Source organism: Lissotriton helveticus, chromosome 8 (genome assembly GCF_964261635.1).
Source record: "Lissotriton helveticus chromosome 8, aLisHel1.1, whole genome shotgun sequence".
NCBI classification, from domain to species: Eukaryota; Metazoa; Chordata; class Amphibia; order Caudata; family Salamandridae; genus Lissotriton; species Lissotriton helveticus.
Genome location: NC_136069.1, coordinates 1,532,518,197 through 1,532,544,419, shown reverse-complemented (window position 1 = coordinate 1,532,544,419; position 26,223 = coordinate 1,532,518,197). Strand labels below are relative to the sequence as shown.

Sequence of the window (26,223 nt, the reverse complement as noted above, 5' to 3'; positions counted from 1 at the left end):
AGAGTGGTAGTGCAGAGTGGTAGTGCAGAATGCAGAGTGGTAGTGCAGAGTGCAGAGTGCAGAGTGAGAGTGGTAGTGCAGAGTGCAGAGTGGTAGTGCAGAGTGGTAGTGCAGAGTGCAGAGTGGTAGTGCAGAGTGCAGAGTGGTAGTGCAGAGTGAGAGTGGTAGTGCAGAGTGGTAGTGCAGAGTGGAGTGAGAGTGGAGTGAGAGTGGTAGTGCAGAGTGGTAGTGCAGAGTGGTAGTGCAGAGTGGTAGTGCAGAGTGGTAGTGCAGAGTGGTAGTGCAGAGTGGTAGTGCAGAGTGGTAGTGCAGAGTGGTAGTGCAGAGTGGTAGTGCAGAGTGGTAGTGCAGAGTGCAGAGTGCAGAGTGGTAGTGCAGAGTGCAGAGTGGTAGTGCAGAGTGCAGAGTGCAGAGTGGTAGTGCAGAGTGCAGAGTGGTAGTGCAGAGTGCAGAGTGGTAGTGCAGAGTGCAGAGTGGTAGTGCAGAGTGGTAGTGCAGAGTGCAGAGTGGTAGTGCAGAGTGGTAGTGCAGAGTGGTAGTGCAGAGTGGTAGTGCAGAGTGGTAGTGCAGAGTGGTAGTGCAGAGTGAGAGTGGTAGTGCAGAGTGGTAGTGCAGAGTGAGAGTGGTAGTGCAGAGTGGTAGTGCAGAGTGGTAGTGCAGAGTGAGAGTGGTAGTGCAGAGTGGTAGTGCAGAGTGAGAGTGGTAGTGCAGAGTGGTAGTGCAGAGTGGTAGTGCAGAGTGGTAGTGCAGAGTGGTAGTGCAGAGTGGTAGTGCAGAGTGGTAGTGCAGAGTGGTAGTGCAGAGTGGTAGTGCAGAGTGGTAGTGCAGAGTGGTAGTGCAGAGTGGTAGTGCAGAGTGGTAGTGCAGAGTGCAGAGTGGTAGTGCAGAGTGGTAGTGCAGAGTGGTAGTGCAGAGTTGTAGTGCAGAGTGGTAGTGCAGAGTGCAGAGTGGTAGTGCAGAGTGAGAGTGGTAGTGCAGAGTGAGAGTGGTAGTGCAGAGTGCAGAGTGGTAGTGCAGAGTGAGAGTGGTAGTGCAGAGTGGTAGTGCAGAGTGGTAGTGCAGAGTGGTAGTGCAGAGTGAGAGTGGTAGTGCAGAGTGGTAGTGCAGAGTGCAGAGTGGTAGTGCAGAGTGCAGAGTGGTAGTGCAGAGTGCAGAGTGGTAGTGCAGAGTGCAGAGTGGTAGTGCAGAGTGCAGAGTGGTAGTGCAGAGTGCAGAGTGGTAGTGCAGAGTGCAGAGTGGTAGTGCAGAGTGCAGAGTGGTAGTGCAGAGTGCAGAGTGGTAGTGCAGAGTGCAGAGTGGTAGTGCAGAGTGCAGAGTGGTAGTGCAGAGTGCAGAGTGGTAGTGCAGAGTGCAGAGTGGTAGTGCAGAGTGCAGAGTGGTAGTGCAGAGTGGTAGTGCAGAGTGCAGAGTGGTAGTGCAGAGTGCAGAGTGCAGAGTGCAGAGTGCAGAGTGGTAGTGCAGAGTGCAGAGTGGTAGTGCAGAGTGCAGAGTGGTAGTGCAGAGTGCAGAGTGGTAGTGCAGAGTGCAGAGTGGTAGTGCAGAGTGCAGAGTGGTAGTGCAGAGTGCAGAGTGGTAGTGCAGAGTGCAGAGTGAGAGTGCAGAGTGCAGAGTGAGAGTGCAGAGTGGTTGTGCAGAGTGGTTGTGCAGAGTGGTTGTGCAGAGTGGTTGTGCAGAGTGGTAGTGCAGAGTGGTAGTGCAGAGTGGTAGTGCAGAGTGGTAGTGCAGAGTGGTAGTGCAGAGTGGTAGTGCAGAGTGGTAGTGCAGAGTGGTAGTGCAGAGTGGTAGTGCAGAGTGGTAGTGCAGAGTGGTAGTGCAGAGTGGTAGTGCAGAGTGGTAGTGCAGAGTGGTAGTGCAGAGTGGTAGTGCAGAGTGGTAGTGCAGAGTGGTAGTGCAGAGTGGTAGTGGTAGTGCAGAGTGGTAGTGCAGAGTGCAGAGTGGTAGTGCAGAGTGCAGAGTGGTAGTGCAGAGTGCAGAGTGGTAGTGCAAAGTGCAGATTGGTAGTGCAGAGTGCAGATTGGTAGTGCAGAGTGCGAGTGGTAGTGCAGAGTGGTAGTGCAGAGTGCGAGTGGTAGTGCAGAGTGGTTGTGCAGAGTGCGAGTGGTAGTGCAGAGTGGTTGTGCAGAGTGCGAGTGGTAGTGCAGAGTGGTAGTGCAGAGTGCGAGTGGTAGTGCAGAGTGGTAGTGCAGAGTGCGAGTGGTAGTGCAGAGTGGTAGTGCAGAGTGCGAGTGGTAGTGCAGAGTGGTAGTGCAGAGTGCAGAGTGGTAGTGCAGAGTGCAGATTGGTAGTGCAGAGTGCAGATTGGTAGTGCAGAGTGCGAGTGGTAGTGCAGAGTGGTTGTGCAGAGTGCGAGTGGTAGTGCAGAGTGGTTGTGCAGAGTGCGAGTGGTAGTGCAGAGTGGTTGTGCAGAGTGCGAGTGGTAGTGCAGAGTGGTTGTGCAGAGTGCGAGTGGTAGTGCAGAGTGCGAGTGGTAGTGCAGAGTGGTTGTGCAGAGTGCGAGTGGTAGTGCAGAGTGGTTGTGCAGAGTGCGAGTGGTAGTGCAGAGTGCGAGTGGTAGTGCAGAGTGCGAGTGGTAGTGCAGAGTGCGAGTGGTAGTGCAGAGTGCGAGTGGTAGTGCAGAGTGAGAGTGGTAGTGCAGAGTGGTAGTGCAGAGTGCAAGTGCAGAGTGCGAGTGGTAGTGCAGAGTGCGAGTGGTAGTGCAGAGTGCGAGTGGTAGTGCAGAGTGCGAGTGGTAGTGCAGAGTGCGAGTGGTAGTGCAGAGTGCGAGTGGTAGTGCAGAGTGCGAGTGGTAGTGCAGAGTGCGAGTGGTAGTGCAGAGTGCGAGTGGTAGTGCAGATTGAGAGTGGTAGTGCAGAGTGGTAGTGCAGAGTGCAAGTGCAGAGTGCGAGTGGTAGTGCAGAGTGCGAGTGGTAGTGCAGAGTGCGAGTGGTAGTGCAGAGTGGTTGTGCAGAGTGCGAGTGGTTGTGCAGAGTGGTAGTGCAGAGTGCAGATTGGTAGTGCAGAGTGCAGATTGGTAGTGCAGAGTGCAGATTGGTAGTGCAGAGTGCAGAGTGGTAGTGCAGAGTGAGAGTGGTAGTGCAGAGTGAGAGTGGTAGTGCAGAGTGAGAGTGGTAGTGCAGAGTGCAGAGTGGTAGTGCAGAGGGTAGTGCAGAGTGAGAGTGGTAGTGCAGAGTGAGAGTGGTAGTGCAGAGTGGTAGTGCAGAGTGGTAGTGCAGAGTGGTAGTGCAGAGTGGTAGTGCAGAGTGGTAGTGCAGAGTGGTAGTGCAGAGTGGTAGTGCAGAGTGGTAGTGGTTGTGCAGAGTGCGAGTGGTTGTGCAGAGTGCGAGTGGTAGTGCAGAGTGGTAGTGCAGAGTGGTTGTGCAGAGTGGTAGTGCAGAGTGGTTGTGCAGAGTGCGAGTGGTAGTGCAGAGTGAGAGTGGTAGTGCAGAGTGAGAGTGGTAGTGCAGAGTGCGAGTGGTAGTGCAGAGTGCAGAGTGGTAGTGCAGAGTGGTAGTGCAGAGTGCAGAGTGGTAGTGCAGAGTGGTAGTGCAGAGTGGTAGTGCAGAGTGCGAGTGGTAGTGCAGAGTGCGAGTGGTAGTGCAGAGTGGTTGTGCAGAGTGCGAGTGGTTGTGCAGAGTGCGAGTGGTAGTGCAGAGTGCGAGTGGTAGTGCAGAGTGGTAGTGCAGAGTGCAGATTGGTAGTGCAGAGTGCAGATTGGTAGTGCAGAGTGCAGATTGGTAGTGCAGAGTGGTAGTGCAGAGTGCAGAGTGGTAGTGCAGAGTGAGAGTGGTAGTGCAGAGTGAGAGTGGTAGTGCAGAGTGCAGAGTGGTAGTGCAGAGTGGTAGTGCAGAGTGCAGAGTGGTAGTGCAGAGTGCAGAGTGCAGAGTGGTAGTGCAGAGTGGTAGTGCAGAGTGGTAGTGCAGAGTGCGAGTGGTAGTGCAGAGTGCAGAGTGGTAGTGCAGAGTGGTAGTGCAGAGTGGTAGTGCAGAGTGCAGAGTGCAGAGTGGTAGTGCAGAGTGCAGAGTGCAGAGTGCAGAGTGGTAGTGCAGAGTGGTAGTGCAGAGTGCAGAGTGGTAGTGCAGAGTGGTAGTGCAGAGTGGTAGTGCAGAGTGCAGAGTGGTAGTGCAGAGTGGTAGTGCAGAGTGGTAGTGCAGAGTGGTAGTGCAGAGTGGTAGTGCAGAGTGGTAGTGCAGAGTGGTAGTGCAGAGTGGTAGTGCAGAGTGGTAGTGCAGAGTGCAGAGTGCAAGTGCAGAGTGGTAGTGCAGAGTGGTAGTGCAGAGTGGTAGTGCAGAGTGCAGAGTGCAGAGTGGTAGTGCAGAGTGGTAGTGCAGAGTGGTAGTGCAGAGTGGTAGTGCAGAGTGGTAGTGCAGAGTGGTAGTGCAGAGTGGTAGTGCAGAGTGGTAGTGCAGAGTGCAGAGTGCAGAGTGCAGAGTGGTAGTGCAGAGTGCAGAGTGGTAGTGCAGAGTGCAGAGTGGTAGTGCAGAGTGCAGAGTGGTAGTGCAGAGTGCAGAGTGGTAGTGCAGAGTGCAGAGTGCAGAGTGGTAGTGCAGAGTGGTAGTGCAGAGTGGTAGTGCAGAGTGGTAGTGCAGAGTGCAGAGTGGTAGTGCAGAGTGCAGAGTGGTAGTGCAGAGTGCAGAGTGGTAGTGCAGAGTGCAGAGTGGTAGTGCAGAGTGGTAGTGCAGAGTGCAGAGTGGTAGTGCAGAGTGCAGAGTGGTAGTGCAGAGTGCAGAGTGGTAGTGCAGAGTGCAGAGTGGTAGTGCAGAGTGCAGAGTGGTAGTACAGAGTGCAGAGTGCAGAGTGGTAGTGCAGAGTGCAGAGTGGTAGTGCAGAGTGCAGAGTGGTAGTGCAGAGTGCAGAGTGGTAGTGCAGAGTGGTAGTGCAGAGTGGTAGTGCAGAGTGGTAGTGCAGAGTGCAGAGTGCAGAGTGGTAGTGCAGAGTGCAGAGTGCAGAGTGCAGAGTGGTAGTGCAGAGTGGTAGTGCAGAGTGCAGAGTGGTAGTGCAGAGTGGTAGTGCAGAGTGGTAGTGCAGAGTGCAGAGTGGTAGTGCAGAGTGGTAGTGCAGAGTGGTAGTGCAGAGTGCAGAGTGGTAGTGCAGAGTGGTAGTGCAGAGTGGTAGTGCAGAGTGGTAGTGCAGAGTGGTAGTGCAGAGTGGTAGTGCAGAGTGAGAGTGGTAGTGCAGAGTGCAGAGTGGTAGTGCAGAGTGCAGAGTGGTAGTGCAGAGTGCAGAGTGGTAGTGCAGAGTGCAGAGTGGTAGTGCAGAGTGCAGAGTGGTAGTGCAGAGTGCAGAGTGGTAGTGCAGAGTGAGAGTGGTAGTGCAGAGTGCAGAGTGGTAGTGCAGAGTGCAGAGTGGTAGTGCAGAGTGCAGAGTGGTAGTGCAGAGTGAGAGTGGTAGTGCAGAGTGAGAGTGGTAGTGCAGAGTGCGAGTGGTAGTGCAGAGTGCGAGTGGTAGTGCAGAGTGCGAGTGGTAGTGCAGAGTGCGAGTGGTAGTGCAGAGTGGTAGTGCAGAGTGGTAGTGCAGAGTGCAGAGTGGTAGTGCAGAGTGCAGAGTGCAGAGTGGTAGTGCAGAGTGCAGAGTGGTAGTGCAGAGTGCAGAGTGGTAGTGCAGAGTGCAGAGTGGTAGTGCAGAGTGCAGAGTGGTAGTGCAGAGTGCAGAGTGGTAGTGCAGAGTGCAGAGTGGTAGTGCAGAGTGCAGAGTGGTAGTGCAGAGTGCAGAGTGCAGAGTGCAGAGTGGTTGTGCAGAGTGCAGAGTGGTTGTGCAGAGTGCAGAGTGGTTGTGCAGAGTGCGAGTGGTAGTGCAGAGTGCGAGTGGTAGTGCAGAGTGCGAGTGGTAGTGCAGAGTGCAGAGTGGTAGTGCAGAGTGCGAGTGGTAGTGCAGAGTGCGAGTGGTAGTGCAGAGTGCGAGTGGTAGTGCAGAGTGCGAGTGGTAGTGCAGAGTGCGAGTGGTAGTGCAGAGTGCGAGTGGTAGTGCAGAGTGCGAGTGGTAGTGCAGAGTGCGAGTGGTAGTGCAGAGTGCAGAGTGGTAGTGCAGAGTGCAGAGTGGTAGTGCAGAGTGCAGAGTGGTAGTGCAGAGTGCAGAGTGGTTGTGCAGAGTGCAGAGTGGTTGTGCAGAGTGCAGAGTGCGAGTGGTAGTGCAGAGTGCGAGTGGTAGTGCAGAGTGGTAGTGGTAGTGCAGAGTGGTAGTGCAGAGTGGTAGTGCAGAGTGGTAGTGCAGAGTGGTAGTGCAGAGTGGTAGTGCAGAGTGCAGAGTGGTAGTGCAGAGTGCAGAGTGGTAGTGCAGAGTGCAGAGTGGTAGTGCAGAGTGCAGAGTGGTAGTGCAGAGTGCAGAGTGGTAGTGCAGAGTGCAGAGTGGTAGTACAGAGTGCAGAGTGCAGAGTGGTAGTGCAGAGTGCAGAGTGGTAGTGCAGAGTGCAGAGTGGTAGTGCAGAGTGCAGAGTGGTAGTGCAGAGTGCAGAGTGGTAGTGCAGAGTGCAGAGTGGTAGTGCAGAGTGCAGAGTGGTAGTGCAGAGTGCAGAGTGGTAGTGCAGAGTGCAGAGTGGTAGTGCAGAGTGCAGAGTGGTAGTGCAGAGTGCAGAGTGGTAGTGCAGAGTGCAGAGTGGTAGTGCAGAGTGCAGAGTGGTAGTGCAGAGTGAGAGTGGTAGTGCAGAGTGAGAGTGGTAGTGCAGAGTGCGAGTGGTAGTGCAGAGTGCGAGTGGTAGTGCAGAGTGCGAGTGGTAGTGCAGAGTGCGAGTGGTAGTGCAGAGTGGTAGTGCAGAGTGGTAGTGCAGAGTGCAGAGTGGTAGTGCAGAGTGCAGAGTGGTAGTGCAGAGTGCAGAGTGGTAGTGCAGAGTGCAGAGTGCAGAGTGCAGAGTGCAGAGTGGTAGTGCAGAGTGCAGAGTGGTAGTGCAGAGTGCAGAGTGGTAGTGCAGAGTGGTAGTGCAGAGTGCAGAGTGGTTGTGCAGAGTGCAGAGTGGTTGTGCAGAGTGCAGAGTGGTTGTGCAGAGTGCAGAGTGGTTGTGCAGAGTGCAGAGTGGTTGTGCAGAGTGCAGAGTGGTTGTGCAGAGTGCGAGTGGTTGTGCAGAGTGCGAGTGGTTGTGCAGAGTGCGAGTGGTAGTGCAGAGTGCAGAGTGGTAGTGCAGAGTGCAGAGTGGTAGTGCAGAGTGCAGAGTGGTAGTGCAGAGTGCGAGTGGTAGTGCAGAGTGCGAGTGGTAGTGCAGAGTGCGAGTGGTAGTGCAGAGTGCGAGTGGTAGTGCAGAGTGCAGAGTGGTAGTGCAGAGTGCAGAGTGGTAGTGCAGAGTGCAGAGTGGTAGTGCAGAGTGCAGAGTGGTAGTGCAGAGTGCAGAGTGGTAGTGCAGAGTGCAGAGTGGTTGTGCAGAGTGCAGAGTGCGAGTGGTAGTGCAGAGTGCGAGTGGTAGTGCAGAGTGGTAGTGGTAGTGCAGAGTGGTAGTGCAGAGTGGTAGTGCAGAGTGGTAGTGCAGAGTGGTAGTGCAGAGTGGTAGTGCAGAGTGGTAGTGCAGAGTGGTAGTGCAGAGTGGTAGTGCAGAGTGCAGAGTGGTAGTGCAGAGTGCGAGTGGTAGTGCAGAGTGCGAGTGGTAGTGCAGAGTGCGAGTGGTAGTGCAGAGTGCGAGTGGTAGTGCAGAGTGCGAGTGGTAGTGCAGAGTGCGAGTGGTAGTGCAGAGTGCGAGTGGTAGTGCAGAGTGCGAGTGGTAGTGCAGAGTGCGAGTGGTAGTGCAGAGTGCGAGTGGTAGTGCAGAGTGCGAGTGGTAGTGCAGAGTGCGAGTGGTAGTGCAGAGTGGTAGTGCAGAGTGGTAGTGCAGAGTGGTAGTGCAGAGTGGTAGTGCAGAGTGGTAGTGCAGAGTGCAGAGTGGTAGTGCAGAGTGGTAGTGCAGAGTGGTAGTGCAGAGTGCAGAGTGGTAGTGCAGAGTGCGAGTGGTAGTGCAGAGTGCGAGTGGTAGTGCAGAGTGGTAGTGCAGAGTGCGAGTGGTAGTGCAGAGTGCGAGTGGTAGTGCAGAGTGCGAGTGGTAGTGCAGAGTGCGAGTGGTAGTGCAGAGTGCGAGTGGTAGTGCAGAGTGCGAGTGGTAGTGCAGAGTGCGAGTGGTAGTGCAGAGTGCGAGTGGTAGTGCAGAGTGCGAGTGGTAGTGCAGAGTGCGAGTGGTAGTGCAGAGTGCAGAGTGCAGAGTGGTAGTGCAGAGTGCAGAGTGGTAGTGCAGAGTGAGAGTGGTAGTGCAGAGTGAGAGTGGTAGTGCAGAGTGAGAGTGGTAGTGCAGAGTGAGAGTGGTAGTGCAGAGTGAGAGTGGTAGTGCAGAGTGAGAGTGGTAGTGCAGAGTGAGAGTGGTAGTGCAGAGTGAGAGTGGTAGTGCAGAGTGAGAGTGGTAGTGCAGAGTGGTTGTGCAGAGTGCGAGTGGTAGTGCAGAGTGGTTGTGCAGAGTGCAGATTGGTAGTGCAGAGTGAGAGTGGTAGTGCAGAGTGAGAGTGGTAGTGCAGAGTGAGAGTGGTAGTGCAGAGTGAGAGTGGTAGTGCAGAGTGAGAGTGGTAGTGCAGAGTGAGAGTGGTAGTGCAGAATGAGAGTGGTAGTGCAGAGTGAGAGTGGTAGTGCAGAGTGGTTGTGCAGAGTGCGAGTGGTTGTGCAGAGTGCGAGTGGTTGTGCAGAGTGCAGAGTGGTAGTGCAGAGTGGTAGTGCAGAGTGCAGAGTGCAGAGTGCAGAGTGGTAGTGCAGAGTGGTTGTGCAGAGTGCGAGTGGTAGTGCAGAGTGCGAGTGGTAGTGCAGAGTGGTAGTGCAGAGTGCAGATTGGTAGTGCAGAGTGCAGATTGGTAGTGCAGAGTGCAGATTGGTAGTGCAGAGTGCAGATTGGTAGTGCAGAGTGGTAGTGCAGAGTGCAGAGTGGTAGTGCAGAGTGCAGAGTGGTAGTGCAGAGTGCGAGTGGTAGTGCAGAGTGGTTGTGCAGAGTGCGAGTGGTAGTGCAGAGTGCGAGTGGTAGTGCAGAGTGCGAGTGGTAGTGCAGAGTGCGAGTGGTAGTGCAGAGTGAGAGTGGTAGTGCAGAGTGGTAGTGCAGAGTGCAGAGTGGTAGTGCAGAGTGGTAGTGCAGAGTGCGAGTGGTAGTGCAGAGTGCGAGTGGTAGTGCAGAGTGGTTGTGCAGAGTGCGAGTGGTAGTGCAGAGTGGTTGTGCAGAGTGCGAGTGGTAGTGCAGAGTGCGAGTGGTAGTGCAGAGTGGTAGTGCAGAGTGCAGATTGGTAGTGCAGAGTGCAGATTGGTAGTGCAGAGTGCAGATTGGTAGTGCAGAGTGCAGATTGGTAGTGCAGAGTGCAGATTGGTAGTGCAGAGTGGTAGTGCAGAGTGCAGAGTGGTAGTGCAGAGTGCAGAGTGGTAGTGCAGAGTGCAGAGTGGTAGTGCAGAGTGCAGAGTGGTAGTGCAGAGTGCGAGTGGTAGTGCAGAGTGCGAGTGGTAGTGCAGAGTGGTTGTGCAGAGTGCGAGTGGTAGTGCAGAGTGCGAGTGGTAGTGCAGAGTGGTTGTGCAGAGTGCGAGTGGTTGTGCAGAGTGCGAGTGGTTGTGCAGAGTGCGAGTGGTAGTGCAGAGTGCGAGTGGTAGTGCAGAGTGAGAGTGGTAGTGCAGAGTGCAGAGTGGTAGTGCAGAGTGGTAGTGCAGAGTGCGAGTGGTAGTGCAGAGTGCGAGTGGTAGTGCAGAGTGGTTGTGCAGAGTGCGAGTGGTTGTGCAGAGTGCGAGTGGTAGTGCAGAGTGGTTGTGCAGAGTGGTAGTGCAGAGTGCAGATTGGTAGTGCAGAGTGCAGATTGGTAGTGCAGAGTGCAGATTGGTAGTGCAGAGTGCAGATTGGTAGTGCAGAGTGGTAGTGCAGAGTGCAGAGTGGTAGTGCAGAGTGAGAGTGGTAGTGCAGAGTGAGAGTGGTAGTGCAGAGTGCAGAGTGGTAGTGCAGAGTGGTAGTGCAGAGTGGTAGTGCAGAGTGGTAGTGCAGAGTGGTAGTGCAGAGTGGTAGTGCAGAGTGGTAGTGCAGAGTGCAGAGTGCAGAGTGGTAGTGCAGAGTGCAGAGTGCAGAGTGGTAGTGCAGAGTGCGAGTGGTAGTGCAGAGTGCGAGTGGTAGTGCAGAGTGCGAGTGGTAGTGCAGAGTGCGAGTGGTAGTGCAGAGTGCGAGTGGTAGTGCAGAGTGCGAGTGGTAGTGCAGAGTGCGAGTGGTAGTGCAGAGTGCGAGTGGTAGTGCAGAGTGCGAGTGGTAGTGCAGAGTGGTAGTGCAGAGTGCGAGTGGTAGTGCAGAGTGCAGAGTGGTAGTGCAGAGTGGTAGTGCAGAGTGCAGAGTGGTAGTGCAGAGTGCGAGTGGTAGTGCAGAGTGCGAGTGGTAGTGCAGAGTGGTAGTGCAGAGTGCAGAGTGGTAGTGCAGAGTGGTAGTGCAGAGTGCAGAGTGGTAGTGCAGAGTGCAGAGTGGTAGTGCAGAGTGCGAGTGGTAGTGCAGAGTGCGAGTGGTAGTGCAGAGTGCGAGTGGTAGTGCAGAGTGCGAGTGGTAGTGCAGAGTGCGAGTGGTAGTGCAGAGTGCGAGTGGTAGTGCAGAGTGGTAGTGCAGAGTGGTAGTGCAGAGTGGTAGTGCAGAGTGCGAGTGGTAGTGCAGAGTGCGAGTGGTAGTGCAGAGTGCGAGTGGTAGTGCAGAGTGCGAGTGGTAGTGCAGAGTGCGAGTGGTAGTGCAGAGTGCGAGTGGTAGTGCAGAGTGGTAGTGCAGAGTGCAGAGTGCGAGTGGTAGTGCAGAGTGCGAGTGGTAGTGCAGAGTGCAGAGTGCAGAGTGCGAGTGGTAGTGCAGAGTGCAGAGTGCGAGTGGTAGTGCAGAGTGCAGAGTGCGAGTGGTAGTGCAGAGTGCAGAGTGCAGAGTGGTAGTGCAGAGTGCAGAGTGAGAGTGCAGAGTGAGAGTGCAGAGTGGTAGTGCAGAGTGGTAGTGCAGAGTGGTAGTGCAGAGTGGTAGTGCAGAGTGGTGAGTGCAGAGTGGTGAGTGCAGAGTGGTGAGTGCAGAGTGCAGAGTGGTAGTGCAGAGTGCAGAGTGGTAGTGCAGAGTGCAGATTGGTAGTGCAGAGTGGTAGTGCAGAGTGCAGAGTGGTAGTGCAGAGTGCAGAGTGGTAGTGCAGAGTGCAGAGTGGTAGTGCAGAGTGGTAGTGCAGAGTGGTGGTGCAGAGTGGTGGTGCAGAGTGCAGAGTGGTGGTGCAGAGTGGTGGTGCAGAGTGCAGAGTGGTGGTGCAGAGTGCAGAGTGGTGGTGCAGAGTGCAGAGTGGTGGTGCAGAGTGCAGAGTGGTGGTGCAGAGTGCAGAGTGGTGGTGCAGAGTGCAGAGTGGTGGTGCAGAGTGCAGAGTGGTGGTGCAGAGTGCAGAGTGGTGGTGCAGAGTGCAGAGTGGTGGTGCAGAGTGCAGAGTGGTGGTGCAGAGTGCAGAGTGGTGGTGCAGAGTGCAGAGTGGTGGTGCAGAGTGCAGAGTGGTAGTGCAGAGTGGTAGTGCAGATTGCAGAGTGCAGAGTGGTAGTGCAAAATGCCGATTGGTAGAAGTATTACGGGCAGCAGTACCACTACCACCAATGCTACTGCTACCAGTACCACCACCACCAGTACTCTCGCTACCAGTACCACCACCACCAGTACCACCACTACCAGTACCACCACCAGTACCACCACCACCAGTACTACCACTACCAGTATTACGGGCAGCAGTACCACCACCACCAATGCTACTGCTACCAGTACCACCACCAGTACTCCCGCTACCAGTACCACCACCACCAGTACCACCACTACTACCACCACCAGTACTACCACCAACAGTACTACCACTACTACCACTACCAGTACCACCACCAGTACTACCAGTACCACCACCAGTACTACCAGTACCACCACCACCAGTACTACCATTACCAGTACCACCACCTCCAGTACTACCACTACTCACTACTACCACTACCAGTACGACCACCACCAGTACTACCAGTACCACCACTACCAGTACCACCACCAACAGTACTACCACTACCAGTACCACCACCACCAGTACCACCACCACTACCAGTACTACCACCATCAGTACTACCAGTACTACCACCACCAGTACTACCAATACTACAGTCACCAGTACTACCACTACCACCACCACCAGTACTACCAGTAGCAGTACTACCACCACCAGTACCACTACCACCACCAGTACTACCACCACCAGTACCACCACCACCAGTACTACCACTACCAGTATTACGGGCAGCAGTACCATCACCACCAATGCTACTGCTACCAGTACCACCACCACCAGTACTCCCGCTACCAGTACCACCACCACCAGTACCACCACTACCAGTACTACCACCACCAGTACCACCACCACCAGTACCACCACCACCAGTACTACCACTACCAGTATTACGGGCAGCAGTACCACCACCACCAATGCTACTGCTACCAGTACCACCACCAGTACTCCCGCTACCAGTACCACCACCACCAGTACCACCACTACTACCACCACCAGTACTACCACCAACAGTACTACCAGTACCACCACCTCCAGTACTACCACTACTACCACTACCAGTACCACCACCAGTACTACCAGTACCACCACCACCAGTACTACCATTACCAGTACCACCACCTCCAGTACTACCACTACTACCACTACCAGTACCACCACCAGTACTACCAGTACCACCACCACCAGTACTACCACTACCAGTACCACCACCACCAGTACTACCACTACCAGTACCACCACCATCACCAGTACTACCACTAGCAGTACTACCAGTACCACCACCATCAGTACTACCACTACCAGTACCACCACCACCAGTACTACCACTACCAGTACCACCACCATCACCAGTACTACCACTATCAGTACTACCAGTACCAGTACTACCACTGCCACCACCACCACATTAACACACTCCATAACACTTAGCAAAAATACATTACCATTTACAATGCCATTAGCTCAAACTCAAATAAATCCGAGCCCGATTGCATTTCTAATGCTTGTTTTATAGGTCGCTAGCAGTTGGGTATCATCTGCATAGGAGACCACCTGGATGTCAAAGGATTCAATGAGATACGCTAGTAGGGTCAAATATATGTTAAAAAGTGTGGGGCACAGGGCTGAGCCACGTGGCACTCCATACCTAATGAGTTTAGCGTCAGAGAAGAAGGGATTAAGCCAGACAGCTTGTTCCCTATGTTCTAAGAAGTAACCTAGCCAAGCCAACACCTTTCCCTCCTACCCAATATGTACAAGACTGTGTAGCAGGATCTCATTCATGCAAAATCAAGTCAAATGCGGGCAAAAGGTCTAGGAAGATCAGTGCAACAATTTGACCAGCCTCCAGTGTGAACTTAATGGAGTTCATAATCTCCATAAGTACTGTCGCCGTACTATGTAGGGACCTAAATCCGGACTGAGATGGAGTTTTAAGGTTCCAGAAAAGACATATGCTAAGTGGGTGTAAACAATTTTTTCGATAATCCTTGAGAGCCCAGGGAGATAGGTCTGAAGTTAGAAGTATTTTTGGGTCCGCCTTAGCCATTTTTCAAGCAGGGGCTACAATCCCAAGATACAGGTAATTTGTAAAAAGCTCCTGATAGATAGGGGCTAGGCTTCCTTACCAACTTCTTGATTTGTCTCTAAAAATATGATGCCATCTTGTTTTTAACCTGTTGTTCGCTTTATTTTGGCCACAAATTTGATCAGCACCGCACTGATGTAATTCAAAAATAGTTTAAACAAAATGTAACTTTGTCTGATGTTTGTGTGTACAGTGAACTGCACTCAGCTGCACAATTTTGTCTAGTAGGTCTGCAGATTCTTCCACCTTACATAAAAACTGTTTTATTCTACTCAGTTTAATTGTCTGTGTCCTTTTGCAGGCACGCTTGAGTGGTTATGCATGCATGTGCATTCGTCATCCTATATGCATGCGCATATGAAACGATTCAACTGCATTGTTGTGCCTTTCTTTTTTTCTTTTGATCAATACTACACAGTATCAACAACATTGTTTTTTTTTCTCTTCTCAGTGGTGTACAGCATGACCAAAAGTCATTTGCATAGTCAATAGGCCTGTCGGGCACCTTTTCCCTTTGCTATTGTTTGTTTCTTTTGCGTTATGGTAGTGCATGTGTTGTTTTTTTTGCTCCCTTCCCTTTATGCCACTCCCCCCTTACACCTCTGCAAAATGTGTATTGTCAACTTAAAGTGGGCTTACCACTGGTGCACTGTTACCATTGGTTGGCTTTATTGTCACTCTCAACTTGTGTTTGTCCCACCGCTGAAGCATGCCCTCTTTACAGTTCTTTTAATTGGTTGACTTGTAGCTTTCCACTACTCCTTTTTAGGGAACTACTTGTTCGAGGCATGTGGGCTGCTGAATTCATATCTGTGCATAGATCGCCGCCTAGTGTTGGGTCCGGATAATTGGGAAGAGTCTTCGAAGTATCACGACTGGACTACAGTGCGCATGGGCATCTTCTCCAACATCAGATTGTTTTTTTCCGCCATTGGGTTCGGATGTTATTCCTATACTCCAACTTCGGAATCAAAACTAACCCACTTTCAAAGGCCAAAAGGGTTTCTACCTCGACGGTATTGTTCTCGTTCGGTACTCCTTGACTCGATCATCTTTCCATCTCGATCCGGTCGTCGACGCGGGCCGTTGGGCCTTTTCATCGCCACGTGGGACTGCTGTCGATGGAAAGAAGTCCGTTCAAAAGGTGCCCACAATGCCACGCAAAATTCCCGCATACTGACAAACATACAGTATGCAACAGGTGTTTGTCGCCAGACCACAACGAGCAAACTTGCCCAGCGTGTGCCCAATTCCGTTCGAACAAAACCATCCTGAATCGACGGGCCGCTAGGCAAGAAATGCAGCGGCAGGCACCGGAACCAGAGAACATCTTAGAGGACGAACACGACCTCCCTGAAGCGGCGAACTCAGATCTAGAAATAGTCACCGTTGAGGACCAGTCGGACTCCGATGACCAGATCACGCCGGGGCAAAAAGTGAGTACTCAGCCCGACCCCGCTTATCCCAAAAGAAAAGGCTCCGGTCGATGCATCGCCTAAGGGCCTTAGCCGAGATCGACAAGTTACTTCAGAAGCCCCGCCTTCTGGCTCGGCTCCGAAGCCAAAGACTAAGCCTTCCGATACACCTGGCCCGAGTAACACTCTCCCCAAGAAGGTTTTCGACCCGAAAAAGGCTGTCAAACCGAAGGTCGTCGACCCAAAATCGTCGAACCAAAGAAGGTTCTCGAACAAAAGAAGGTCGGCCAACTCGAAAAAGTTATCGAGCTGAAGCCTGTAGAGCCAAAAAAGAGCTCTAAGCCACAAAAGGTCGTTGATCCAAAGAAGATACTCGACCCAAAGAAAAAAGCCCGTTGACACAAAAAAGGCCATCGACTCGAGCAAAAACATCGAGCCGAAAAAGGCCGTCGAGCACAAGAAACAAGACAAACGCATTGAACCAAAGACTCAGGTCGATCCGAAGCAGGTCGTCGATCCAAAGAAGGTCGCCGGACCAAAAGCGACTGTTAAAATACCAGAGAATGTCGACAAGGACAAAGTTGTCAAACCGAAAAAGGTCTCCGACCCTAAAACAACAGTCGAACCAGAAAGAGCTCCACGGCCTAAGGCTCTCGAGCCAAAAAGTCACGGACTAGTCACTAAGCCAAAAACATCGGCGCCAAGGCCACGGACAGTTGAGGAAGAACTCTTCCATCCTGATCCTGTGAGTGAGGAACAGTCTAAACTGTACATAGACCCTGCAACAGGAAAGGTTACAGTTTATCATCGAAAAAAGAGACCATTGGACACGGACACTCCTTCCCCTGTACCTCCAAAGAAAAAAGACTGTGGGACATCTCCCTCAAGACCTTTTACTCCTCCTCCTCTCTATCCTAATATGCCTTTTGTGCCTTACTCTCCTACACATTCACAGTATGATGAGGAAGAGAACATGGGAGTAGATCCTCATGGCAATTTTGATGATGCACAAGATCCTGATGCACAAGACAACCCATGGGATGACCAAAACAATCCATATGATCCACAGCCCATCCCAGACACCTCCACATACCCTACAAAACCGTCGCCTACTGACGACACCATTCTTTTCAATCAATCAATAGATAGGGCAGCAAAATATCACAATGTGGACATGCACACTGACCCCATAGAAGAGGACTTTTTATTTGACACCTTTCCTACTTCTGAGAAACATGTTAGGACACTTCCTATGTTAAAAGGGGTACTTAAACATGCGCCTGAAATATTCAAAGATCCAGCCAGAGCACGTGTACTCAATCCCAGAGTAGAGAAGAAATATAAGGCTGCCCCTTCAGAGCCTGCCTATATCAAATCCCAATTACCTTTAGACTCTCTAGTAGTGGCAAACGCCTGAAAGAGAGCCAACTCACAAACAACAGGAGATGCTCCCCCTCCTGACAAGGAGTCTAAGATCTTAGAGGCCTCCGGCAAGAGGGTGGCCTCACAAGCTGCAAATTCATGGAGGATTGCAAACACACAGGCTTTATTAGCACGCTATGATAGAGCACATTACGATGAACTTGAAGGTTTGCTGCAACATTTACCAGAACCTTTTAAAGCTAAAGCTAACAACCTCATTCAGGAAGGCAAATTCATAACTAATGCCTCTATTAAATGTGCGCTAGATGCAGCTGATACAGCAGCAAGATCCATTAATACTAGGGTATTACTACGCAGGCATGCGTGGTTATGCATCTCTGGTTTTAAAAACAAGGTGCAATCCACAATCCTCAACCAACCAGTTAACCCAGATTTCCTGTTTGGTCCAGCAGTTGACTCAATCTTAGACAAAATGAAAAAAGATACAGAAACAGCTAAATCTATGGGCGTACTTCAGTTTCAGCAAAATAGAGGTTCCTTTCGTCGCTCCTCCTTTAGAGGCGCCGCAAGAGGCAACACATCACAGACTTCCTCTACATACAAGAGTAACACCCAGAGTACCTTTAATAAAGGCTCCAACAGAGGTGGTTATAGGGGAAACAATAACAAGGGCAGGGGACGTGGCGGCAATAACACCAGAGCCTCCACTGCCACCAAACAGTGACTTTATCACACTCCCCTCCCCCCCCCCCCCCCCCCCCCCCAGACCACCCAACACCGGTCGGAGGCAGAATACAACAATTCCTACCAGTCTGGAAAGCCATTACCACAGACAGGTGTGTGAGACAAATTATTCAGTATGGTTACTGCCTAGAACTCACTTCTACTCCACCCAACATACCACCCAAACATCGTCCTATGTCCAAAGAACACATCACACTGTTACAACAAGAGGTCGCGTCCATGCTAGAAAAGGGCGCCATAGAGCCAGTCCCCCTTCAACATCAAGGGACCGGAGTATACTCTCTATACTTCCTAATTCCCAAAAAAGATGGGTCCCTCAGACCTATTCTAGACCTCAGACCGCTAAATCAATACATACTCTCAGAGCACTTCCATATGATTACTCTACAGCAAGTACTCCCGCTACTCCAGCAGAACGACTTCCTTTCTACATTGGACCTCAAGGACGCACACTTTCACATACCTATACATCCAGCTCACAGAAGATACCTCAGGTTCACTATAGAAGGGCAACATTATCAATTCAAAGTTCTCCCCTTCGGAGTAACTAAAGCCCCAAGAGTTTTCACAAAATGCCTAGCGGTTGTAGCAGCACACCTCAGAAGGCAACACATTCACGTGTTTCCATACCTCGACGATTGGCTCATAAAGGCCAACTTGTACGCACAGTGTGCAAGCCATACCTCCCAGGCACTCCAGTTGCTGCACAGTCTGGGGTTTTTCATAAATTACCCAAAATCACATCTACAGCCCTTCCATATACAGCAATATCTGGGAGCCACAATAGATACCTCAGTAGCAAAAGCATATCCAAATCCGGCCAGCATAGCCAATATGCAGACTCTCATTCAAAAGTTTCAGCCTCAACACTCCTTACCAGCTTGAGTGTTCATGCAGCTCATAGGCATGATGGCCTCCTGTATATTCATTGTCCCTCATACCCGACTTCAAATGCGTCCACTGCAGCAATGCCTAGCAAAGCAGTGGAACCAAGATCAAGGGCACTTAAAAGACCTAGTGTTGGTGGACAGTCGTGCTTACAACTCTCTGCAGTGGTGGAGCCCACAAAACCTTTCCAAGGGGCGACTGTTCCAAGAGCCGGTTCCACAAGTAGTACTAACAGCGGACGCATCACTGACCGGTTGGGGAGCCCACCTACTTCAATTCACAGTTCAAGGGCTCTGGACAATGAAACCGAAAACAATGCACATCAACCACCTAGAGTTGCTAGCCGTATTTCTAGCACTGACAGCTTTTCAGAAGTACTTGTACAACAAAACTGTGCTGATACGGACGGACAACATGACTGCCATGTATTACATACAGAAGCAGGGAGAGACACACTCTCCACAGTTATCTCACCTAGCACAGAGCATATGAAGGTGGGCAATTCCAAAGAGCATCTTTCTCCTAGCAGAACACCTGCCGGGGAAAGACAATCAGGTAGCAGATCTGTTAAGCAGACACATTCAGCAGCTACACAAATGGGAGATTCACCCTCAAGTTCACCAACCATTCTTCCAAGAATGGGGGCATCCAGAGATACACCTGTTTGCCACAAAAGAAAACTCAAAATGCCAGTACTTTGCCGCCAGGTTCCCACATCCGTTGTCAAGGGGCAATGCGATATGGATGAACTGGTCAGGCAGATTTGCGTACGCTTTTCTACCAGCCCCACTAATTCCGCTGGTGGCACGCAAACTGCGCCAACAGTCACTCATAATGATCCTGGTTGCTCCCACATGGGCAAGACAACCATGGTACACAACGTTCCTAGAACTCTCAGTGGTTCCCTTACCAAAGACTGCGCCTCTCGCCACATCTTTTAACTCGGAACCATGGAGAAATCAGGCACCAAGATCCTAATCAGATGAACCAATCGATCTGGCTCCTGAAGTCTTAGAGTTCGGGTACCTTAATTTTCCCCCTGATTGCATGAACATTATCAAGGAGGCGAGACGTCCAACTACTAGAGCATGCTATGCAGCTAAATGGGAGAGATATGTAATTTATTGCAAAAATAACCAAATCAACCCATTAGATGCTTCCATCCAAAACATTATCTGTTACCTCTTGCATCTTCAAAGATGCAATTTGCCATACTCTTCCATAAGACTACATCTTGCTGCTATATCAGCTTACCTCCAAAACAGACAACACATGTCTTTGTTTAAAGTACCCCCAATCAAAGCATTTATGGAAGGACTTAAAAGAATAATCCCTCCAAAGCACCCACCTTCACCAGTCTGGAACGTATATATAGTACTTACCAGACTTATGGGACCTCCGTTTTAACCACTACATTCATGTGAATTACTATTTCTAACTTAGAAGGTGGCATTCTTGATTGCCATTACCTCCCTCAGGAGAGTGAGTGAGCTGCAAGCATTAACCATTCAAGAACCTTTCATGCAAATACATAACAATAAGGTAGTGCTTCGTACTAACCCTAAGTTTATGCCAAAAGTTATATCCACTTTCCATATCAATCAGTCCATAGAATTGCCAGTTTTCTTTCAAAACCCGCAATCAGTGGCTGAGAGAGGTCTACACACGCTAGATGTAAAAAGAGCTCTGCTATATTACGTTGACAGAACCAAATCCTTCAGAAAAACAAAGCAACTATTCGTTGCTTTTGCACCACAACATAAAGGGAATCCCATCTCAAAATCAGGAATAGCCAGATGGATAGTCAAATGCATTCAGATATGCTACCACAAAGCTAAACGCACTCTGACAGTTCCCCCAAAAGCACACTCAACGTGTAAAATGGGGGCATCCATGGCTTTCCTAGGAAACATTCCCCTAGAAGAGATGTGTAAGGCAGCTACATGGTCTCCCATACACACTTTCACTAAACACTACTGTGTACATGTACAAGCAAAGCAGCAAGCTGCTGTAGGCCAGGCTGTCCTTAAAACTCTTTTCCACTGCTGCAGCTGCTACAGGTGACCACTGCTAGAGGAGATACTGCTATACAGTCTATGCACAGATATGAATTCAGCAGCCCACATGCCTCGAACGGAATATGCTACTTACCAGTATGCATCTGTTCTTGGCATGTAGGGCTGCTGACATTCATATCACCCACCCTCCTCCCCGGTGCCTGTCACAGCTGCAGGACGTTTTCTACATACATTTACATGGACATCTCTTACTTTTCTATACTCCATGTTTGCCACAATGACGAAATACAATCTGAGGTTGGAGAAGATGCCCATGCGCACTGTAGTCCAGGGGAGGAGTCACCTATCTCGTGATACTTCGAAGACTCTTCCAGGACAGGAGTGCAATCATCCGGACCCAACACTAGGCGGCGATCTATGCACAGATATGAATGTCAGCAGCCCTACATGCCAAGAACAGATGCATACTGGTCAGTAGCATATTCCTTTCTTTTTGGTTTAGCACTCCAAGAGAGTGCATGTTTTCCCTGCTCCCCTCCTCCGCCTAAGACACTACCACCAGCAGATATGGGAACACCAAGTGCACAGCGTTTCCAGATCGCTTCAGTGCAGCCACTAACCGATTCAAGGAAATCTTCACTATCACCAAACATTTCACCGCGACCTCCTACCATCTCCAGCAACATTGCCACCTCGCAAGACCTTGCAACAAGCTCTTGGAATCCTTCTGTAACAAAATCACCTCCATATATGGCTGCTTCGCTCCTCCACTCGACCCGGTCACCGTCACGACTCAACTTTCCATCATTGATGAAAAATGAACTCTGACCTTGTGCCTTGCCTTCACCACCATCAACACCCCACCCCCACACCTTCAAAAGGCTTCATTCGATAGGCGAAACACTGGCACCAGTCCTCAACACCTCCATCAACTGAGCCACATTTGCGGACTCCTGGAAACATGCCACCATCACACCCCTGCTCAAGAAACCACCCTCCGACCCAGGCACGCTTTCAACTACAGACCTACCTCCCTCCTACCCGTCAAAGATCTTGGAGAAATAAATCAACCGATGCCTCACCGACCACTACAGCAACCTCTAGCTCCTCAACACCACGCAGTCTGGATTCAGGCCGAACCAAAATACATAAACAGTACTCCTTGCCTCCACAGACTATATCCGTGTGATCTTTACAGAGGAGAAACCCCAGCTGTCATACTCCTGAACCTCGCTGCAGCTTTTGACATGGTCTCGCATCCCATCCTCATCAGGTGCCTGCACGAGATTAGCTTCCAAAGATAGAACACAAGCTGTCAACCTGGCACATTATACCTCAGATGCCCCCAAACTCATCTGCGGAGTACCTCAAGGTTCATTGCTCAGTCCCACCCTCTTCAATGCGGACCGGATTCCTCTAGCTTCTGGCCAACGTAATCCATTCACAATCCATCACCATTCTTTCCTATGCTAATGACCTGCAGCTCATACCCTCCAGGCTCTTGGACAAGTCTTCCAACACAAGAAACACGTTCACCACCTTCATGACTGAAGTCACTAACTGAATGAAAACCACTGTCTCAAGCTCAACACTGTCAAGACGGAAGTCTTTGGCAAGAACACCTCACCATGGGCCTCCAACTGGTGACTCTGACCTGCACCCAGGCCAGGAACCTTAAAACATCTTTGACAGCAAACTGTATAAGTCAATACCATCACTGCAACCTGTTTCCACACCTTGAAGATGAAGAGGAACATCTTCAAAGGGCCCCCAAGCAAAATAAGCTGTCATTCACACACTAACTCACCAACAGGTTGGACTACAGGAACAACCTGTTTGCTAGGATCATCAAGCAACTCACCAGAATACTACAGACCATCCAGAACTCTGCAACCAGACTCATTCTCAACTTCCCATTCAGCTCTCATCACACTACATCCGAGTGAGCTCCACTGGCTCCCAATTCACAAACACGCTCATTTCAGATTCTACACATAAAATCAAGGCACTACAAAACTACCTGAACAGTCGCATCTCCTTTCTACTAGCCACCTAGACACAGCCGCTCTGCAGGACTCCTTCGCACACATCCCACACATTAACAGAATCGAGTCAGGACGACAGGCGTTCTCTTACATCACTCCTAAATCGTGGCTATCCTCCCACTATACATTAAAACACACAAGAGGATGGCTGGAATGTTGCACATTGGCAAAACATTCACCCCCAATCACAGATCTGGGTTTAATCCATCATTATTTTGCTAACCACACCACACCACCCCAGTTCAGACATGGCATATGCAAATCACTCTTGACCCTGTGCCTCATGGGAACAGTCCAGCCTGAACTGCCAAGCCATGTCTTCCCTGGACCGGAATCAAGCATACTAGGACCGGTTTCTGGCTATCAGCCACTGGAGGCAAGCTATCCTGGCTGATGAGGGCTGAAATCCCGAAACCGGTCCTAGGATGCTTGTTTCCAGTCCAGGGAGGACCTAGCTTGGCAGTTCGGGCTGGACTGTTCCCATGAGGCACAGGGTCAAGACTGATTTGCATATGGCTGGGTCCAAACTGGAATGGCATGGTGAGCAAAAAACGATGGATTTAGGCCCAGATCTCTGTACTGGGGTGAAAGTATGACATTGTTCTGCATTCTGTCCATCAACTGTTGTTTTTGCATCTCCCACTATACATTGGCGCCTCCTCCTCTCTTCTTGAATTCCGCAAGAAGCTGAAGACCTAGCGTCTTAAATAACCAACCAGCCATTGGCAGGCCTCCGCACACATGGGCTCCGCACCAGAATAGACGCCTGGGAGAAAGTGCACTTTACAAATATCATAACATTGGGTTCTGTGTTGTTCTCTTACTCGTGTGCTTCGGTCCCCCCGTCCTTGATGTTGCTCTCTTTTACTTATACTCCACTCCACTCCCTCTGTTTTGGTCTCTCTACTTTATTCTAGTTTTATTACCACCTTTCCACAGCTTAGTTTGAAAACGCTCTCACCCCCTTTCCAGCACCAAACCGAGTTGTATTGTGGTCCACAGTCCTTTGCTTTTTATTTTTCTTCTGTGAGGGCCTGGGATCAAATTGTTTTTTTTTTTTAACATAAATGTTATCTAACATAGAAATGGGTAATGAATGAACACTTTTCTTATTTGGCAGTCATGACCTAGAGCCACTCACTGCTTTTCTTAAATTCAGAGTAGGAAACGATTTTATTTAAAATAGGACTTCTCTTTCACTTGGACCTACCCAAGCTATTGTAGAAAAAGAACCAGTGTAGATCTTATTTGAGGAGGGAACTTTTTGGTATAATGTTTCGATAAAGCTGTTCTGGCATTAATTCTTATATCATTATCTTCTATCAAAACTGTTCATGCTCAAATGTCAAATCAACATGATGTGAAACCTTTTTTATTTCATTTCAGGTGATAATTGTCACTACATCACCGGGCTCAACATTTGTACCCAATATTCTATCCAAGTCCCATAGCTATGCTGCTGTCACAAAGCTCATCCCCACGTCGGTCATAGCCTCAACCACGCAGAAGCAACCGGCAGTGGCCACCGCCTCTCAGTCTAGCCTTGTCACCAGCAGCACAACTGCCACTGGCAGCAACTCTTCGCCCAGCCCCTGTTCAGTAGCAATCACCACAATGGTGACCTCTACTCCATCCGTGGTCATGTCCACTATATCACAAGGTAAGAAAACGAATCAATATGCAGAGGTATGATATTTTCTATAATATCTACGTGTCTAAGTGGCTAAAAATGTACCTATCCATTTTGATGCATGCAGGGAGGTGACAATTTATGGCAATGTGTTAAATCAGAGCTGATAGTAGCTTCAATCATTAGGTTAGGGGTCTATGATATCAGGTTTTGGATTCTAGCAAGACAAATGTTCCTACTTTTTCCTCATACATACTAATACAGAGGCATCAGTTTGTCAAGAACTGATATTTCCAGGGTTAGAATGCCTGGAGTCGATGCACACCCACAGACTAACATTTTTGTGGGTATCACCAATTCCTTTCTAATCTCTTCCTCAACTGATAAAGGTTGGACATTTACTTGTGACAAGGGCAGAAGTAAAACGTTTCCCTAGTGGGGAAAAATGAGGGTTTAACTAACATGAATTTATAATCACTGAGCAGATTTTGAAATATATTTTTTCTTGCATAAATAGAATTCACAAAAATTTGCTAGAAGCATGGTTTCCAGGCCTCATAAGAATTTCTGAAAGTCTTAAATCAGCACTACTGCAAGGGCATATAACTGATGTAAAAAAAAAATTAAGAATCGGCTCTCATAAATTTTCATGTTGCCCATAATAGTTAAACACTGATATTATTTTTATTATTCTCATTATTATTATTTTTATTATTAAGTTTTGGCATGCATGAAACACGTTTTACTAAATGATGCCTCAGAGAAATGGCATTTAAAGTGGCATAATGGCTTAGCTAAGAATTTTACCAAGACACAGTTTTTTGGGTACATTTCATTTTGAAAGCAAACAAACACAAAATTAGTTTTTGTGCTTAGGATGTATTTGCAAATATTTAGGGAGTATTCTGAAAGCACTATAACTAGCCTCTAAGTGTTCTGTTTTGCAAACAAGAGTAGACATTTTAAAACTGGTACCTCGGAGAAGTGCACGTTTAGGCCACTGCTTTTCCTTGGAGTGCTTGCTCTAATAGTAAATGTTTTGCATTAATGAAAAATATGTGCTAATGTCAACAGTTTATGGAGATGGATATGCACACTCCTCTTTCAGGCATACACACTGTGATACTGCAAATTGGCAGCCAAAGGGTTTGTCATACTTGTCCAGTGGGCAGAATAAACATGAAAACAAGTCTTTGATGCCAAACCATTGCACGCAATAGGAAGTCCATAGCAAGATGCACAGCAGATTACAAACCTGGTATTTATTTGAGAGCGTGTGATTTTGGCTGATGTCAGTCTGGGCTTTACATGACTTACAAGAACAGGGAACTGGGTTGGAAAATGTTCAGTGATCAGTTGTTTGGAGCTCTGGACCAGATACTTTAGCAATGTTTTGAAATTCAGATGTAAGACTCAGTCACACTGATTCATCTATTTTCTCTGAGCTGGTAGGGCTCTGGCTTTTTCACTGTGAGCGCAGTTTGCTGCAGTTTCTTACTGCTTTTTGGAAAGATTACTTTTTGCTTGGCATTTTTACATAGGTTATAATGGGTATCGGAGAAGCCTCCCTTGGAGGTACACTCAGTTGTTTTTTCACAGTCTATTTTGTTAATTGCGGGTGGGCCACCATAACTGTTTTCCTTTTTTCCTCCAACAGTGAGGATGTGTCTCAAGTCACTGGTTAAAGTTCAGTCTTTCACCTCCCTGTTGAAAATGTTGCTTGCTAACTTGTGTCGTTCCACAGAAGCAGTTGACACAAATTCACTTGTTCTACGCAACTGGTGATAGTTTAGCTACCTGTGCAGCGGATTGCATCTTTATTTAAGAAGTTTTCTATATCGCTGTCCAGACCCAGGGGTATCGGAGCGCTTTACAGTAGGTGCATAGCATATAAACATCAGATATCAAGACAGAGGAGCGACATAACAATTGACGAGTGTCAAAAGTAAAGAGCAACATATTGTAGTGCAGGACATTTTTGGATTCGAGGGTCTACGGAGTCTTAGGTTTGGAGCAGAGCTCTTTGATTGCTGTCTGTCCCAAGCTATCCACTTCCTAGGGAGTGGTTGAGGAACAGGGTTTTGAGTTTTCTTTTGAGTTCTACAAAGGAGGGAATGGTTCTAATATGCTTGGAAATGGAATTCCAAATTTTGGGGGCGCTTCCAGTGAAAGATCGGTCCGATGTTCTTTTCCTTCAGGTGTTAGGTGGGATGAGTAGGAGTGAGTTTGAGCTTCTCTGATTCCTGGATTGGCTGTTTTTTGTGAGTTTTTTCGCCAGGTACTTGGGTTTGCCAGTGTGAAGGGCTTTATGGGCTAGGCAGGCTGTTCTGAAGCTCCTTCACATTTCTACTGGAAGCCATTTGAATTCCTTGAGTGCAGGGGAGATATGGTCAAATTTCTTGATGCCGGTGATCATTTTGGCGGCTGCATGTAACGTTGTTTTGATGGGGGCCAAGTGCGATTTAGGGATTCCTGTTAGTACTGCGTTCCCATAGTCCAGTCTTGACTGTACTAGAGATTGGGTGGGCTGTTTGACATCATAGGTTGGAATGTAGAGT

The 26,223-nt window shown here is 49.7% G+C and overlaps 1 protein-coding gene across 6 annotated transcripts in view; it reads left to right on the top strand.

Annotated features, from left to right (window-relative positions):
* The window catches only part of EMSY (EMSY transcriptional repressor, BRCA2 interacting), a 377,116-nt gene that overhangs the window by 145,065 nt on the left and 205,828 nt on the right, over window positions 1–26,223 (top strand). For all 6 annotated transcript variants that reach the window (XM_078658523.1, XM_078658521.1, XM_078658522.1 and 3 more), the window contains exon 8: window positions 23,422–23,695. In XM_078658523.1, the coding sequence (XP_078514649.1) occupies window positions 23,422–23,695 (274 nt within the window). The remainder of the gene's footprint in view (window positions 1–23,421; window positions 23,696–26,223) is intronic.